Below are 14,189 nucleotides of genomic sequence, written 5' to 3'. Positions count from 1 at the left end.
CCAACGTCAAAAAACAACCACAGTGACATAGGTAGAGAACCAAGACCGTGCGAATTGCACACGTTGTACCACGTGTCGAGATGAGGACGTTGAGAGAGTGGAGGCGAGAGGGTCGAGTTGGAGGTTGGGCGCGAGGCAGCGAGTTGTGCGCTAGCAGTGACATAGCCGCTGGCAGGCACGACCTTGCTGCTGTCGAGACGTCGACCAACTGTTTGCCCTCCCCACGCTTCGTAGACGTACCCTCAAGTTTCTGACCTTGCAAGCAGCCGCATTGATTTGAAACGCATCCTTGAGCCCAATCAGTTCCATCACGCCATGCTCCGTCCATCGAGAATCGATGCCTCGGTTTCTTGAGGTGATAGGCATCCCACCCCACGGCCGGTTCCAACTCCCACTCCAATCCACATCAGCATCGCACCCCTATCCATGTGCTCGCCCAATGCGACGAACTTTCCTATCATGAGGCCTCACCGAGGCAAGCCCAATTTTCGTGCAGTGTTGGCAGGCCTACGTCATGGCATCTTGAATTCTGGACCTGCGTAGACACACGGATCGACAATTAGGAGAGTGAAGATCGTACCCGATTTGCGGATATAACCCCACACTCGGATTCAGGTGTCAAGCGTCCGTAGCCAGGCAGCGCGTATAAGTGAGGCTTTGGGCATTTCAAGCTTAGTCGCGCCGTATTTAACGTCATTTGCGACTCATCAAGACGGCGAAGTTACGTACCCTGATCGTTCCAGACAATGGCCAATATCATTTGCCTTCGTGAAAGAGTCTGAGGACGCCTTGGAATCCGGCGCATGGCAGCCCAAAGATGGTGTTATTGGTCGGTTAGCGATCCGTCCTACGTCCTCTTCAGAACGCCTGCATACATCTGGCTTTGGAAACCTGGTCTGCGATCTGGGGGCGGCGGAAGCGCGGGATGTACATCTCTTGACCTGCCCAATTGCGCTTTATCCTCCCACTGTTGAGCCGCGGAGAAGCTCTGCACAAGATGCGATTGGTCGGTAGGGTTGCTATCAGCCTCGCTGAGGACATGGAGAGGTGGTCGGGTGTGCGACGAGGAGACTGACTGGAAAATTGGGCCACAAAAACTGTTCATGAATCTTGAGTGTATCACTGCGGTCCACTATGGGGCCTTTGGTCTTGTGCAAGCTTGCAGGCGCTGCGCGGCGCATTACCTTAGGCAGCTTGCAACCCACTTACTCGCGCCAGTGCGTAGTTTGTCGGCAATCGGCGGCAGTGAGCCGTAGCTCAGAAACGTCAGTTCCTATCTTGAACTCTACAGGCATGGACAGCCCAGCTAAAATTTAAGGTGCGTTTGGGCGTGTAGCTAATGCAATTACACCACCCGCATGTCGAGCTACTGAGCCTTCAGGCGCAAATCTAAGCGAAGGTTGTTGCAAGCAGAACTGCGGTGAATGGGTTGGGCAGTCGCCTTGCATGTTGCATGAGCAGCGAGCCAGTCGCATACCATCCAGCCGTTCAACAGCGGTTGAGCGGTGAGTCATGTTGCACCACCTGCATCCTGTTCATGTTTGAGGGAGACTGAGGAACATAATGGTGACTGTGTAGATAATTGTTCTTTGTGTCATAATGCTATTCTATTCGTACAATAATGCGCGCCGGGGTATGGCAACGACAGTGAAAACCTTTTGCGACAAGCCAAACAAGCGTACATGAAATGAGGATACATGAGGTGCTGAACGCCAAACATGATGGGCATACATGAAAATGCATAACAGACATTAATGATGCAGCGTGACTATACCGTGACGCCTGTGTTAACGAAGGAGATGAAAGAGAAGATGCGAATGTACCCTTCGCTGCGCTAGCTTGGGTACCTATCACCCGTGACCCGATGCCCGCGAGAGCGCCGATATCCAAGAACTCCCACTAATTCGACCGAAGTTTTCTGAAGTGTTCAAGCGTGATCAGTACATCATCCGCTCTGGGAAGACCTTGTCGTCGTAGCCATTGCCTTGGGGCTGATGGTAACCGTTGTGCATCGGCGCACTGAAGTCGTATGCGCTGTCTGCCCTCTGGATTGGAATAGTGTCAGACGACATCGAAGAGCAGCGGCTGCTACGATCGCTGCTGTGTTGGTGGAAAGAGCTGGCGTAGCCTCGGGACATGGAAGCCATTGGCATGGAGGCGTAGGAGGAAGGGTATGAGGAGGCAGATGCTGACATGGCGGAGATGCGCCTATCCTTGCCACGACCTTTGATGCCCTTGTTGGAGTTCTTGTATAGCGACGCAAAGTACTCCCAAAGCTCCTTGTCCTCCTGGGAAACGTAATCTCCTGGGTTGATGGTCGCAAACTTGGTCGTGAGATATCTAAGAGTAGCGGCGTGGAACTTGTTTTGGTGCGACTAGAGTCGGTCAGTGATGTTGTAGAGGCACATGATGCGTTGGACTAACTTTGAGGTTGCCTAGTTGGGTGAACTGCTTGCCGCAGTCGTCGAGTTTGCAGCTGAAAGGCTTGATCTGTTGGTGGACGATCTTGTGCGCGCGCACATTTCCTCGCTGAGCAAATGTCTTGCCACAGATGTCGCAGCTGTACGGTCGCTCTCCAGTGTGTCGCCTCTCGTGTGTCTTGAGGTTACCCAGTTGCGAGAAAGATTGACCACAGCCAGGTGCTTTGCAAGGGAATGGCTTGTCACCAGTGTGGGCGCGAATGTGGATCTCAAGATGAGTCTTTTGGTAAAAGCTCTTGTTGCAGTTGGGGACGGTGCACTGGTAACGCTTCCTTGGCTTCTGAGCAGTCTTCACTACGTCGTCCTGTTTCGTGGTTAGCGAGGTCGGGTTGGGTGTCTCAAAGCAAGACCACATACCTTCTGCTCCGGTTCTTGAGGCGGGTTTGTCTGTTTCGCCTGGATAGCCCTCATGAGAGTGTCCACATCCGTGGCGAAGTTCACGCCACTGCCTTCAGTAGGCTCTGAGGTTGATCGCTTGCAGTCGGATGTGAATGACTGATCGGCGTACATGTGGCTATGGCCTGAATGCGCTGGCGATGTACCCTCAGACTTGACGTTGTGGTTGAAAACATGTCGGACGTCTGGCAGGGTGGGAAGCGCCTGGACGTCATGGGAGGAAGCGTATGAAACGGGATGGGGCATCGCGGGCGGGTAGTATGAAGGCTGCTGCATGTTGTATGCGTTTACTGAACTGGGGTCGTAGGCGAATGCTCCTGCTTGGTATGGGACCGAGGTAGGGAGGGCGTTGCTTTGGTAGATGGGCATGCTGATGTCCATGTGGTTTGATGTGGGTTGGTAATCGCGAGAGACGGGAGCGTTGGTGACATTCCTGGACTGGTCATAGGGAGGCATGATGTTGGTGAGATGCATGTTGGGGATATGCATAGATTGTTCCCGTCGATCTTGCCAGATTCCAATGTTATGAGATGCAACGACAGTAGCCATTGTAGATAAGAAGGCTGATGCCACGGGATGGGCAGATGGGATGCAAGTGCGGGCTGGGCCGAGAGTTGTCGGGAATAGGTCTATCAAGTGTAGAAGAAGACAAAGTGGTGGAGATAGAGGATCAGATGACGTGGGAGTGTTGTGGACTTGCTCGATCGATCTGACTGTGGTATGGGGGAGCGTTTGGGGCTTTACATATGAATGGGCCAACTCGATATACTACGACTCTGAGCATCCCGCGAAGCAAGGATGGCGTTTGTTGTGGATCAAGCCGAAGGGACTAGGGTTAGGAGCGAGCATGGTTGCAAGAAGGACAAGGAATATCGCTCTCGCATGCAGCCAAGAATTACTGGGGTGGTGGTTTAGTGGAAGGCTAGCCAGCAGAGAATGATGGATGTACGGGGCACAGCAGCCGACCAGGATGCAGTCTCAAGGCGGAACCGGGGTATGGGCCCCAGGTGTGAACGGACGCATGGCTTCGCCGTCTCATGTGCAGTGTGGGGGTTCCATAGGACAGGACACTCAAGCCACACCCCATCGGGCGATACATTGATGACCACCGACAGTCAACCGTGCGGGCCACCCAAGAAGTCAATGTTGAGACTCTGTCAACGTGAAGGGTCAATTGTGAACCTCTGCTTCGACGGCCCGTGGTGGATGACGCGGAATTCAGGACTCATCATGCAACATGCATGACTTCAAAATGACCAAATGAGGCGGATAGCCCTTTGCGCAATTGCTTGACGAGGTACGAGTTCTCGTCTGGGCCAGGCCGGAATCCCAGTGAGGATCCTCGCATGCGGGCTTATCGTGGCTGGCAATTTCTTGGGTCGTCGGCGTAGTGTGAAGCGCGACTCCTTGTCTTCCGTACCTACACACGTGGGTGCAGATACGCGCTATTGCGTCCGATAATCGACGGCGGCGTGGCGGACGACGCTTCTTCCCGGGGCGTTGACGGGCCATGATGAAGCCCTCTCGCCAATCATCGGTGTTTCCACACACTCTCATTACCTCCACCTACGAATGGAACGTCTCAAACCCGAAGTGCCTTAGGTAATAAATGGCGGCGCCCGGACGCAGCACTGGTTAGATCTTGACGTGCCCTAGTCTGTATGGGAGACCCAGCTTGTCATCGGGGAAGCAGACGGGTATGCCGCCCCACTTCGGCTTTGTTTCAAGGCTTATGAGGTCGACCATGGTGGTGGTCGGAGCTGAAAACAGTCGCAATTGCGGTGCAGATGTGGTTGTCGACTTCGATGGTGTTTTTTATGATCGACGCGCTGGAATAGCATCACGGTTCTCACAGGGTCTCCGCCGGCGAAGGAGCGGAGAGCTCAAGGTCACGTGTGTCGCATGCTAAGCCAAACTCGGCACTAGCCCCCGAATAACTGCTCACGCGATTACGGCAATCTTGCAGTAAGACATTCATCCCACTCGACCGGTTACTTGGAACCTTCCCAAACTATTGGGTCCCTTCATCTTGTATCCTCTCCGCTACATTGCTCCGTCCTCAATCTTGCCAAAGGTACCCATAATCCCGCCTACCTAGGCAGGTGTATATTTGCTATTGACGCCCCTGCGTTACGGGCGATCACATTTATTGTTACCCGCCACAGCCTGTGGCCCAACAATGAGTTCAGGACTCTCGTGGCGTCCCGGTCGCCGACGTCTCTAGAGTGACGCTATGTACTACTAATGTACGGCACGCGCTTCCCGATGTATGCACAGTCTCTATTGCGCCATTAGACCTGCCACCAACGGCTTTTAGTACTACGATCTCTTATACCCCAAGCCAAAACGCCATCTTTGAATTTTAACTTCAAACGACGCGCCCGGATCTTTAAGCGGGTCAGGTTTCCCGTATCGACCAGACTAATATGTCTGATCTAAGATAGCCCGATTGACGACCGTTTTCTCTCGATGTATTTGAAATCACCAGCCAGTGCTGATACGAGATCAAACAGCTGCAGGGGCATCAGATCGTGTTCTTGATCTACATGCTAAGCAGCGGCGTAGGCGACTACGGGATTTCAACATACCGAGATGGCATGGCCGCCCTTCCGTCCCTCCGCTCCTCCTTAACAGCACTGGCCAGCTGTCAGTTGGTTCCTTTCAGGGTATCCCTACTGTGCAAGCAGAGCTGAATGCTGGATGGCAGCGGTCGGCCTGTACCTCTCCTAGACAAGCGCAGTAATCTTCCATCCCTCGGACTTGGTGATCGACCCCAGATAGGTTGACATTAAGATGCAACCAATCTGTGTGGCATATGTCTGTGCATGGGTGTAGCAATCGCGTTGCATGTCTTCACCGGATCACCCGCGCGGGCCCTTACGGCATTTCGACTAGAGCGCGATGGCTTCAACCTCGCATACTGGGACAGAAAGATCCGAAGGCCAGGGTTTCGTTGAGCCGCGTGGCTCGAGAGTGACTGTCCGTCCTTGGGTTAAAGCGCTTGGTGCTGGTCAGTGAGCTTTGGAGGGGTTGCAATACTAAGAAGTTCTTCTTCCGAATTCGTGGACCTGCAGTAGCCTCAAACAAGTGCTGGACACCATCATGGGACAGCAAATCTCGCTCTTTCATCTCCAAACGATGACGGACCACCATTGAGTGCTCCAGTGCAAGAACACATGCGTTTACCGAGACGTGTAAGGAGCATGCAATCTCTGTCTTTCTTCGAGCGGCTTCTGTAAGAATACGAGATACGGCCAAGAACCCAATCTTTTGCCCACGAGCAACAAGCCGAACCACTTATTCTTCAATCGTCGCCATATATATCTCAAGGCAACCTATCATTCGCGCTACCCATCCGCGGTCGGCTCGTCGATACTTTGATGACAGACGTTGGCTATGCGGACGGCAGCGGCGGCGGCGCACGGAACCAGCGGCAGCAATCCGCGGTCCTTGTTCGGTGATACTGGGCTGTGATCGCCGTATAATCGTCTGTCTGTGTTAGTGTCCGCTTCACGAGAGGTCAAATCCTTAGTGAAGCGAGTGGTTCGTCTGAACCTTATGCTAGCCAAATGACGGCATGTATGCGCGTGTCGCTAACCGAGCACAGATCCTGGGTCCGCGGGCCAAAGACGCACAGTTCGTCCTGTCAGACCCACCTTGGTTAGGCGTACAGGTCAGCCGCGAATGTCAATAACCAAACGGATAGGCCCGATCGCTTCCCCGGGGCCGCTGATGTGTTTCATCAACCATGTTCCCTGCCATCGCCATCAGATCGTGTTCAACATCGCCGTACAGTTACAGCTCTCTGTACAATCCCCTGAATGCTTCCACATGGCTTGGTACTCGCGTAGCTACACCGCATTGTATGCGAGTGTGGGAGACACAACCCTCCACGAAATCCAGGGCTCACTGTTGATCACATCTTGAGAGGCCACCAAGCTGCCGCTTAACGGTGTGCCTAGCTCACAGACTACTCCTTCGAAACCTTGATCGTTAACAGACCGACAAGCATCGCTACCGGCGCTTCACCCTTAAGCTGCCCTTCAGTCTCATTGTCCCGGTACCAGCCGTAGGCGGAAGGTACTTTGGCAGTCTGCTGAGTACCACTCATTGGATCATCTTGGATGGAATCTTCGCGGTTCATTTTAGACAGCCGTTCTACGTTAGCATTCTGCTTCGGCATGTACCATGCGGTGTTCAAATAGGCTGATCTCATACAACTACTCATTGGTACTCCAATCACCGCTCACTCTAGACAATCTGCGACATTGCGGCACTCTCCCTTGAAGCAATGCCAACGATGCACTTGAGCTTGACCGCCAGACATCTCAAAGTTGTTGACTGGGTGCTACTGCACTTTACAATCTTGGAGACCGGTCAAAACCTCAAACCACATGTGCAGTAGTCGCAATCATGTTGCAGCATTGTGTGCTTGACCAACACTCACCGCAAGTACGAAGGCATGTCTGGCAGGGGGAAAAGCGTAGGATGCTCGTAAAACAGCAGCGGCTAATAGCGATGGCAAGGCGCATGCCAAACTCGGTAGTAGCATCCAGCAATGCCGATGCAATGCAGGCGCCAAAGCTAACCATGGACAGGCACATAAGCCGGTCTGATATACACCGACAGCGATTGAATCCTATGTACCGTTAGCAGTGAATATCCTGCTCTTGGGCCCTCAACATGTTACATCACGCTGCGATACCTGGAATAACCCGGTAGAGACCCTTCACCGTACGGAACTGCCACCAGCATACCTTTGCTTCGAGCACTCACACCTCTCATGCAGATCTGCTGTATCTCGCCACTTGGATCGCCTTCCAGAAAACATCGATCTTGATGATCAAACACACTATATCTCAGTGGCGTCGCCTTCAGATCGTGCATCGCTCGCCTTCTGAGACAAGTGAGATGGCAAGCGATTGCAAAGTGTCGCCAACTCAACACCAACCTCTTCGCGGAATCTCGAAATAGCGGTAAATCGGTCTAGAAGAGTCTGGTACGCTACAAGCTTACGTGCATCCGAAGATGGTAGCGCAATGATGCTTAACGTCGGATGTTTTCAGTAACCTAGTGGACGATCACTACGTACAAGTTGCATATCATTACATGGTGTCATCTTGTCTCTGGGCAAACCTTGGGTAATGCTGCATAGTAAGCGCAGCATCTCAAGAAGCTCAATCTCCAGCCACGATGTGATGGTATGTAGTGGTGTGAAGCTCGAGTCAGTTTCCCTGCCCGTTCGTATCGGAGTCTTCATCAGATCTGATGCGCCTTCTTCGCCCCTGCGCCCGCAGAGGGGAATCTGCATTTAGAACCATGCACTGATGCATCACCGACTACACGCTAATTAGCTTGGCGTGAAAGGCCGGATCCTGAGGGTATAATCGGAAAGCGATGATGACACTATGGAATTGGACCGACAAGGGGGCGCATGAACTTCCAGGATCGCTTGATTGAAACTAACTCGTTTTATCGCGACCTGCAGGATCTGAAAACCCGATAGCGATGTACCTGAGCGTTCCGCAACAGCGGGTCGATGAAATGGCGTCAGCGAGCGATCGAGTCGTGTCTGTGGACATGAGATGTCATGTCTGAACCATGGAGCTGCTGCTGTGGCTGCTGCCGCGGCTGACCACTTGTAATTATTCTGAAATCCGCCAGCTGCAAGATAGGACTTGGAGCTCTTCAAGGACGAAGCCAAAATTGAAACTCGGTATGTGGAGGGCATATGAGTATCTCGGCTTAGCCAGTTCATCGGGTATCGTATGACGAATATGAACTGACAGTTCTTGACACCAGCAGCGGTGATTGTGCTACAGCGCTCCTGAATCCTGATCCATCTCTTTGGAACGCATCACCTTGTCCCATGACCGATTCCATCTATTCGTCTCCAGTGATGGTTAGTAAACAGCATCACCGGTCGCGAAGTGGGTATCAGAGTGGTCGGCGAGGTATTTCGATGCGCCCCACCGATCAGAACGTACCGCTCCGTGCTCTTGAGATCTAGGGTACGGCACCTTGTACCCGCCAAAGGATCATGCACAGCGCTCGAAACGGAACCGTGCTAGCTCTAGCGTACCTCTTGTCGCAATAAGGCAGAACACTGTCCACGGACTGAAAGTCCAAGATGGCGGGATGACGGACATCGCAGAGGGGGTAAGAACCTCCTTGACTCAGACCAGATACTGCCATTGTTGTTCCAGATTGGCGAGCTGCTGTGCCTTTGCGCCTTCGGCTTTGAGGGGATTTGATAGGGCGGGCGCATTTCACGACGCCACCAGGGACGCAGTGTGCATTACGCGAAGCCACTCTTCCTGCCGGCCAACACATCCACCAATGAAAGCTGCGCTTTGGGATGTCTGGAGACTCCAGGGTGCCCGCGCTCATTGTGGCGGGCTTCCGAGCGGCATCTCAACGATACTTCGGCAGCTCTTCGGCCCTTCCCAAATACCCAGTCCGCCCCGCTGGCCGCTTCCCCAACTCCAACCAGCAGTTCTCCCACACACACACGATGGGAAAAGAAAAATCAGATCTTGCTCCTTTATTCACGAAAGATCCATCGCATGTCTTCGGCCCGTTTCTGACATTCCTCCAGATCTTTATCGGTGAGCCTGCCCGCTTCCGCTTCCGCATTTCGTCAATCTTGCATGACAGCCGTGCCTCTAGATCTCGGTAGCTTGCCATGTACCGACCAACCGAAGTTTCAGGCCGACAGACAGATTTATCAACGGTGCAAGCTGACGCTTCTGGCGCTGGGAATCACTCGACACATATCGTGGCATAACGCGTGGGGTTTTCGGCGAGGCCGTCATGTACGCGCAGCATGCCGACGATGCCAAACCCGCGATCGATGAGCTCCCGCAATAGCCGACGGCAGACGCGCATCACGTAACAGGCCACCTCCATCGATAGAGGTGAGCAAAGCCAGGTACAGACCTGCCACATGATACAGATGTACTCAGTGGCGACAGATTCGACCGGATTCCTATGAAGCTGCAGGAGTGTCGCTTTGGCCTCTTCAGGTCGCCTGCCATCCTGGAGGAGTTTCAGGGCACGCCTCATTGACGCGTCTGCACCCTTCTTTCCCAGGAATAGGCCTTCTCTGCATGGCGAACTGCAAAAGGATGGAGCAGATCACTGTGCTGAGATCCCCCTTTCCAAATCGATGTTGATCGCCACCGCCCCCGCCGCCACCGATCGAGGGTTCCCAGCGACGCTGAAATGAAGCTGAACATTCTACCAAGAGTCCATCGCCACTGGAACTTTAATCTTGCTCAGCCTCTGATGGAAGGCCTCATTACGACTCATTGCCGTTCGACACCCATGCCTGTCAGCGTATACGATCAGTTAAGCGCAAGAGATGCAAAGCTGATCGGTGTTCCTGTCTGTCCTGTCGTATTTCCTGCATGCAGCGAAGGCATCTGACTCTCCATTCAGGAACTAAAGTTCGCACTACTTCGCTGCGTACAGATTACTTGTTTCACCCCTCACCATGTTGCCTTAGCGGTCCTCCACATCGAGACTCTCAGTACTAGGGTCTTTGATGAAATATGTGAGAGCTTCTTCATTTCATTCAGATAGATGAACCTAGTGTCGAGGCATACGGTATTACACGTCCCAAAGAGGCACACGTCCTGGACTAGATTGCATCGTCTTCCTTCAACTCAGTATCTCAATTTTTCTCATTCGGATTTCAAGTCCTATTTAGGACTCCATTTTAATTTTAATCGCTCACGAAAGTTTCCATTCAAACATTCCCACGATCGTATGCGCGCGATCATTCAATTCTCAATACATAGTTCGAAGACTATCCCATGTGCTCGGCATTCTTTCCCTCTTTGAAGAGGCTACAACCCATCTTCTGGACTAGAACAACAAATGATATGGTCAACTTGTGGGCATCGTCAGCCCTTTGGCTACCACGCGCCAATACATGACTCAAATTAATTCACAGTCTCTACTGCGTCCTGGCTAACTGACTTACACCCGCTACTCTTACGCCTTACTGTCTAGTCTGTAGCTGCTACAATAGCGCTCACTACTACATTTTTCTTGTGGGCATCAATATCAATTTTCATCGAGCGCAAGACTTGCAACTTACCCGCACAAGCGTCTCTGGCGCGCCCAATTTAGGACGCACATTTGACCATCGAAAATGAGAGATCACCGTTGCCAGCGTCCGCAAACTTTAGTATCGCACGAGCAGATCATATGGACCCTGGGCGCATCGCAGTTCTCTTAGTGCCAACATCTGCCATAGTTTTCGTTCAGTCCGGTCTACAAGACTTTCCTCGTAGTTGATAATGGAGGCCCACAAGCCGTCTCAAACGACAGGTTACCGTGCAGGCGCCCTACTGACTTCTTCTAGCTTGAAGATAATCATCCATCATGCTTCGTCGTACATCAAGCGACAGGTACGCTAGCAGAGCTACAGGAAGAGATCTGGTTAAAAGCGCAACTGTTGGAACTTTATCCGAGACACACCCGTTATTCCGAAGATAGGACCTGGCAGGACTAAACGCTTGATAGTGGGCACAGTGGCTCTTGTTTAGTAGCACACAAATCTAGCACTGGTAAGACTTTTGCTTACTCAGAACACGCTCGTACATCATGAGACAAAGTCGACTAGTAGTGCTAAGAACCGGAAAGATGCGATCTAGGAAGCCTCACTCTGAGAGAAGTGTTTACTGATCGCTGAAGTCATATGGTCATCACTTACATATATCCAAGACACGATGTTCGCATGCAGAATAGTTTAATATCCCAACATCTCTCTCCTTCCTATCATCGTCGCAGTTGAAAACACTCATCCTCCGTCTCTTTGAAAGCCTTCCAAATAACTCATTGTTAGGTCAAAATGCCCACCACCCGTCCTGCCCCGACAGAAAGGAACGAACCTATCCACTTTGACCGGTAGCCCTAACAGCCAACGCGCCCGTCAACCACCTTACATCCCCACCTCGAGAGAGGATACTCCAACCTAAGCGCCCAAAACCCAATCTCAACCGCGGAAGCCAACAAGCGACGCTCGAAAACCCACCTTAAACCACCGCTCCATCCAAACCTCGCTTGCTAGCCCCCTCTCCCGAACAACTTGGCTCCAAACAAGCGCAACGACACATGATTGGGACGCGCAGCAGATCTCCGGGGCGCCAGTCAGCTTGACATGACGTCTAGATACAATTTCGCGCCTATTGCTAGCCCGATAAGCTATCGGAGTACTACCTGAGATAGGGCTGACGTCTACCAGCCAAAAAAACGGCGCAAAGTGCGGTGTTTGGTACGCTACGGAGATAGCTTGGGGCTTGGAGAGGGCAGGTTAAGCGCGGGGTGGGTTGTAGGGCGGGATTATAGGGCAGATAGTCTTGTGATGGCCTTGTGGTAGTTGGGTCCACACGGAGTAGGCGATATACGCTGGGAATCATGTTGCGACGGGTCGTTTTACGGGGCGGGCGTGAGGTGTAGTTTGGGGTGGGCTGATGGGGCCGCGGGTTTGGTACGGGTCGATCGTCATATGCGTAGGGTTTGCGAACCAACTTGTTGGTTCCTCTCTCCCGAGGTCGAGTAATGCGCGGCTATGTCGAGTAATTCGGGTAGTTGGGTCTGGATATGTGTATCCGTGGCGGTTCGTGGTTGTTGCAAAGTTGGAGTGTGGTGGAGAAACTTCGTGTCTCTGATGACTGCAATTGCTCTTCTTCGAGAATGATCTTGTGTGTAAGAAAGTAATGTGTTTCGAAAATTGTGAGTAGCTCGCTGCTCGCTCTAGGTTATCGCAGTACCAGTAGGTAACGTAGGTGGAAATCAAAGAGCGACATCTTTCATAAAATGACTTGTACAAGATGTGTTGCTCGGTTTTACGCCGTACAAGCATGGCTTACAGTTGCATAATATAGAGTCTCGTGTGTGTGTAACAGCGGGCTAATTCATAAATCACTACCAGTGTTAATATGAATATCTTATCTGTTTATAGTGAACTACTATTACATCGCCTTTCGGATGAAAGAGGATTTACAGAGATGATATCCTTATGAGTCCTCTCTAGATTGTCCGCTCCCTACTTAACCCCTAATAAAGCCCACATCTTCACGATGCCTGAGAGAATTAGCTCCCTAAAAACATTGGGCTGTGGCACACCCTCTCCATCCACATCAACAATGCCATCCCTTGCTGACACTGTCTTCCACTCCGCATCCGAAATCTCTCTGACCTGCCAAAGCGGATTGATACCCAGCCTGGGTGTTCCAATTGGAAAATGTACAATTGGAAAATCTCGCATTGCAATCAAGACATCGTTGGGGCCAAATCCACTAAGTTGCAATTCGAAGCCATCTCTCGCCCGATCCGCCAGCCACGTATTGAAGTTCAAGTCGCCGACGAGATCTGCTGGTGACCCAGGACGATAACGAACGCTGATCACTGTCTTTGTAGTGTATCGGCGTCGTCGGACCTCAAGACATTTTCTGTAGAACGCGACGATGGTGGCATGTTCTTTGGAGCCGCGTAAGAAGATGTGGAATTGTGGATCGTAAGTGCATCCTATGTCGAAATGGCGCGGGATCCAGGTTTCAGGATCTTTGCTAGCACCAAGGCCGTACCAATCCTCTGTGGTTTCGTCATACTCATGTATCTTGAGAATCGTGCCAATGCTGCGGTAATTGTTAACGAAGCTGTGAAGGCTTGTCGAGTCGATGATGAAATGTGAGGGTTCATCGCGTAGCGTTTTTAGCTTGGGCGCGAGGAAAGGCGTTGCTTCATCATGAACGAGACGGCAGGTAGCTAGTAGGGCTACCGGCAGGCTCTTCACGACAAGCGTCATGTATGATGCTTGAGTCGTTTGCTCCTCAGGTTCAGGCTCAGGCTTGAATGTTGGGTCTTTGAGTCGATAGTGGCATGTCGAGGTCTCGATTTCCTCGTAGACCATATATCGTAATTCTGCGGGAAGGTCTAGGAATCGGAACGGCTTGTCTTCCGTAGATGCGCAGGCTGGTTTGGAAGAAGATAGTAACGTATCCATAATGCTGAATTGAAAGTAGCTTAAGTTAGAGCCTTATTGGTTCAGTCCGCTTGACGTAGAGGACCAATTTTAGTGAGTTGATTTCGTAGTAGAAAGAGTGTTAGGTCGTTGTAGAGCAAAGACCAAAAGCTTTGGCTTTTTCCTTGCCTCCCTCCTCTCTCTGTGAAAGCGCCTTATCAGTCCCGGTAAACAGGCTCAGTGACAGTTCGTCCGACATTCACTGTGTTTTACGCGTGAAGCGAAGCTCGTGTTTTCTGAGTCGTGCGCTGACATCTGATGGGTCTCTCGTGTCTCTC

At 51.9% G+C, this 14,189-nt stretch overlaps 1 protein-coding gene across 1 annotated transcript; it reads right to left on the bottom strand.

The window, feature by feature from the left end:
- Positions 1-1,937: 1,937 nt before the first annotated feature.
- On the bottom strand, positions 1,938-3,332 carry J4E92_007982 (uncharacterized protein; the record flags this gene model as incomplete). Its single annotated transcript, XM_051499340.1, has 3 exons — positions 1,938-2,375; positions 2,425-2,784; positions 2,838-3,332. 3 exons carry the CDS (start codon positions 3,330-3,332, stop codon positions 1,938-1,940), a joined length of 1,293 nt encoding a protein of 430 aa, XP_051350589.1.
- Between the last annotated feature and the right edge of the window lie 10,857 nt (positions 3,333-14,189).

The sequence above is a fragment of the Alternaria infectoria genome (genome assembly GCF_024043175.1).
Source record: "Alternaria infectoria strain BMP 0036 chromosome Unknown scaffold_14, whole genome shotgun sequence".
NCBI classification, from domain to species: domain Eukaryota; kingdom Fungi; phylum Ascomycota; class Dothideomycetes; order Pleosporales; family Pleosporaceae; genus Alternaria; species Alternaria infectoria.
This window is presented reverse-complemented; position numbering and strand designations above follow the sequence as displayed.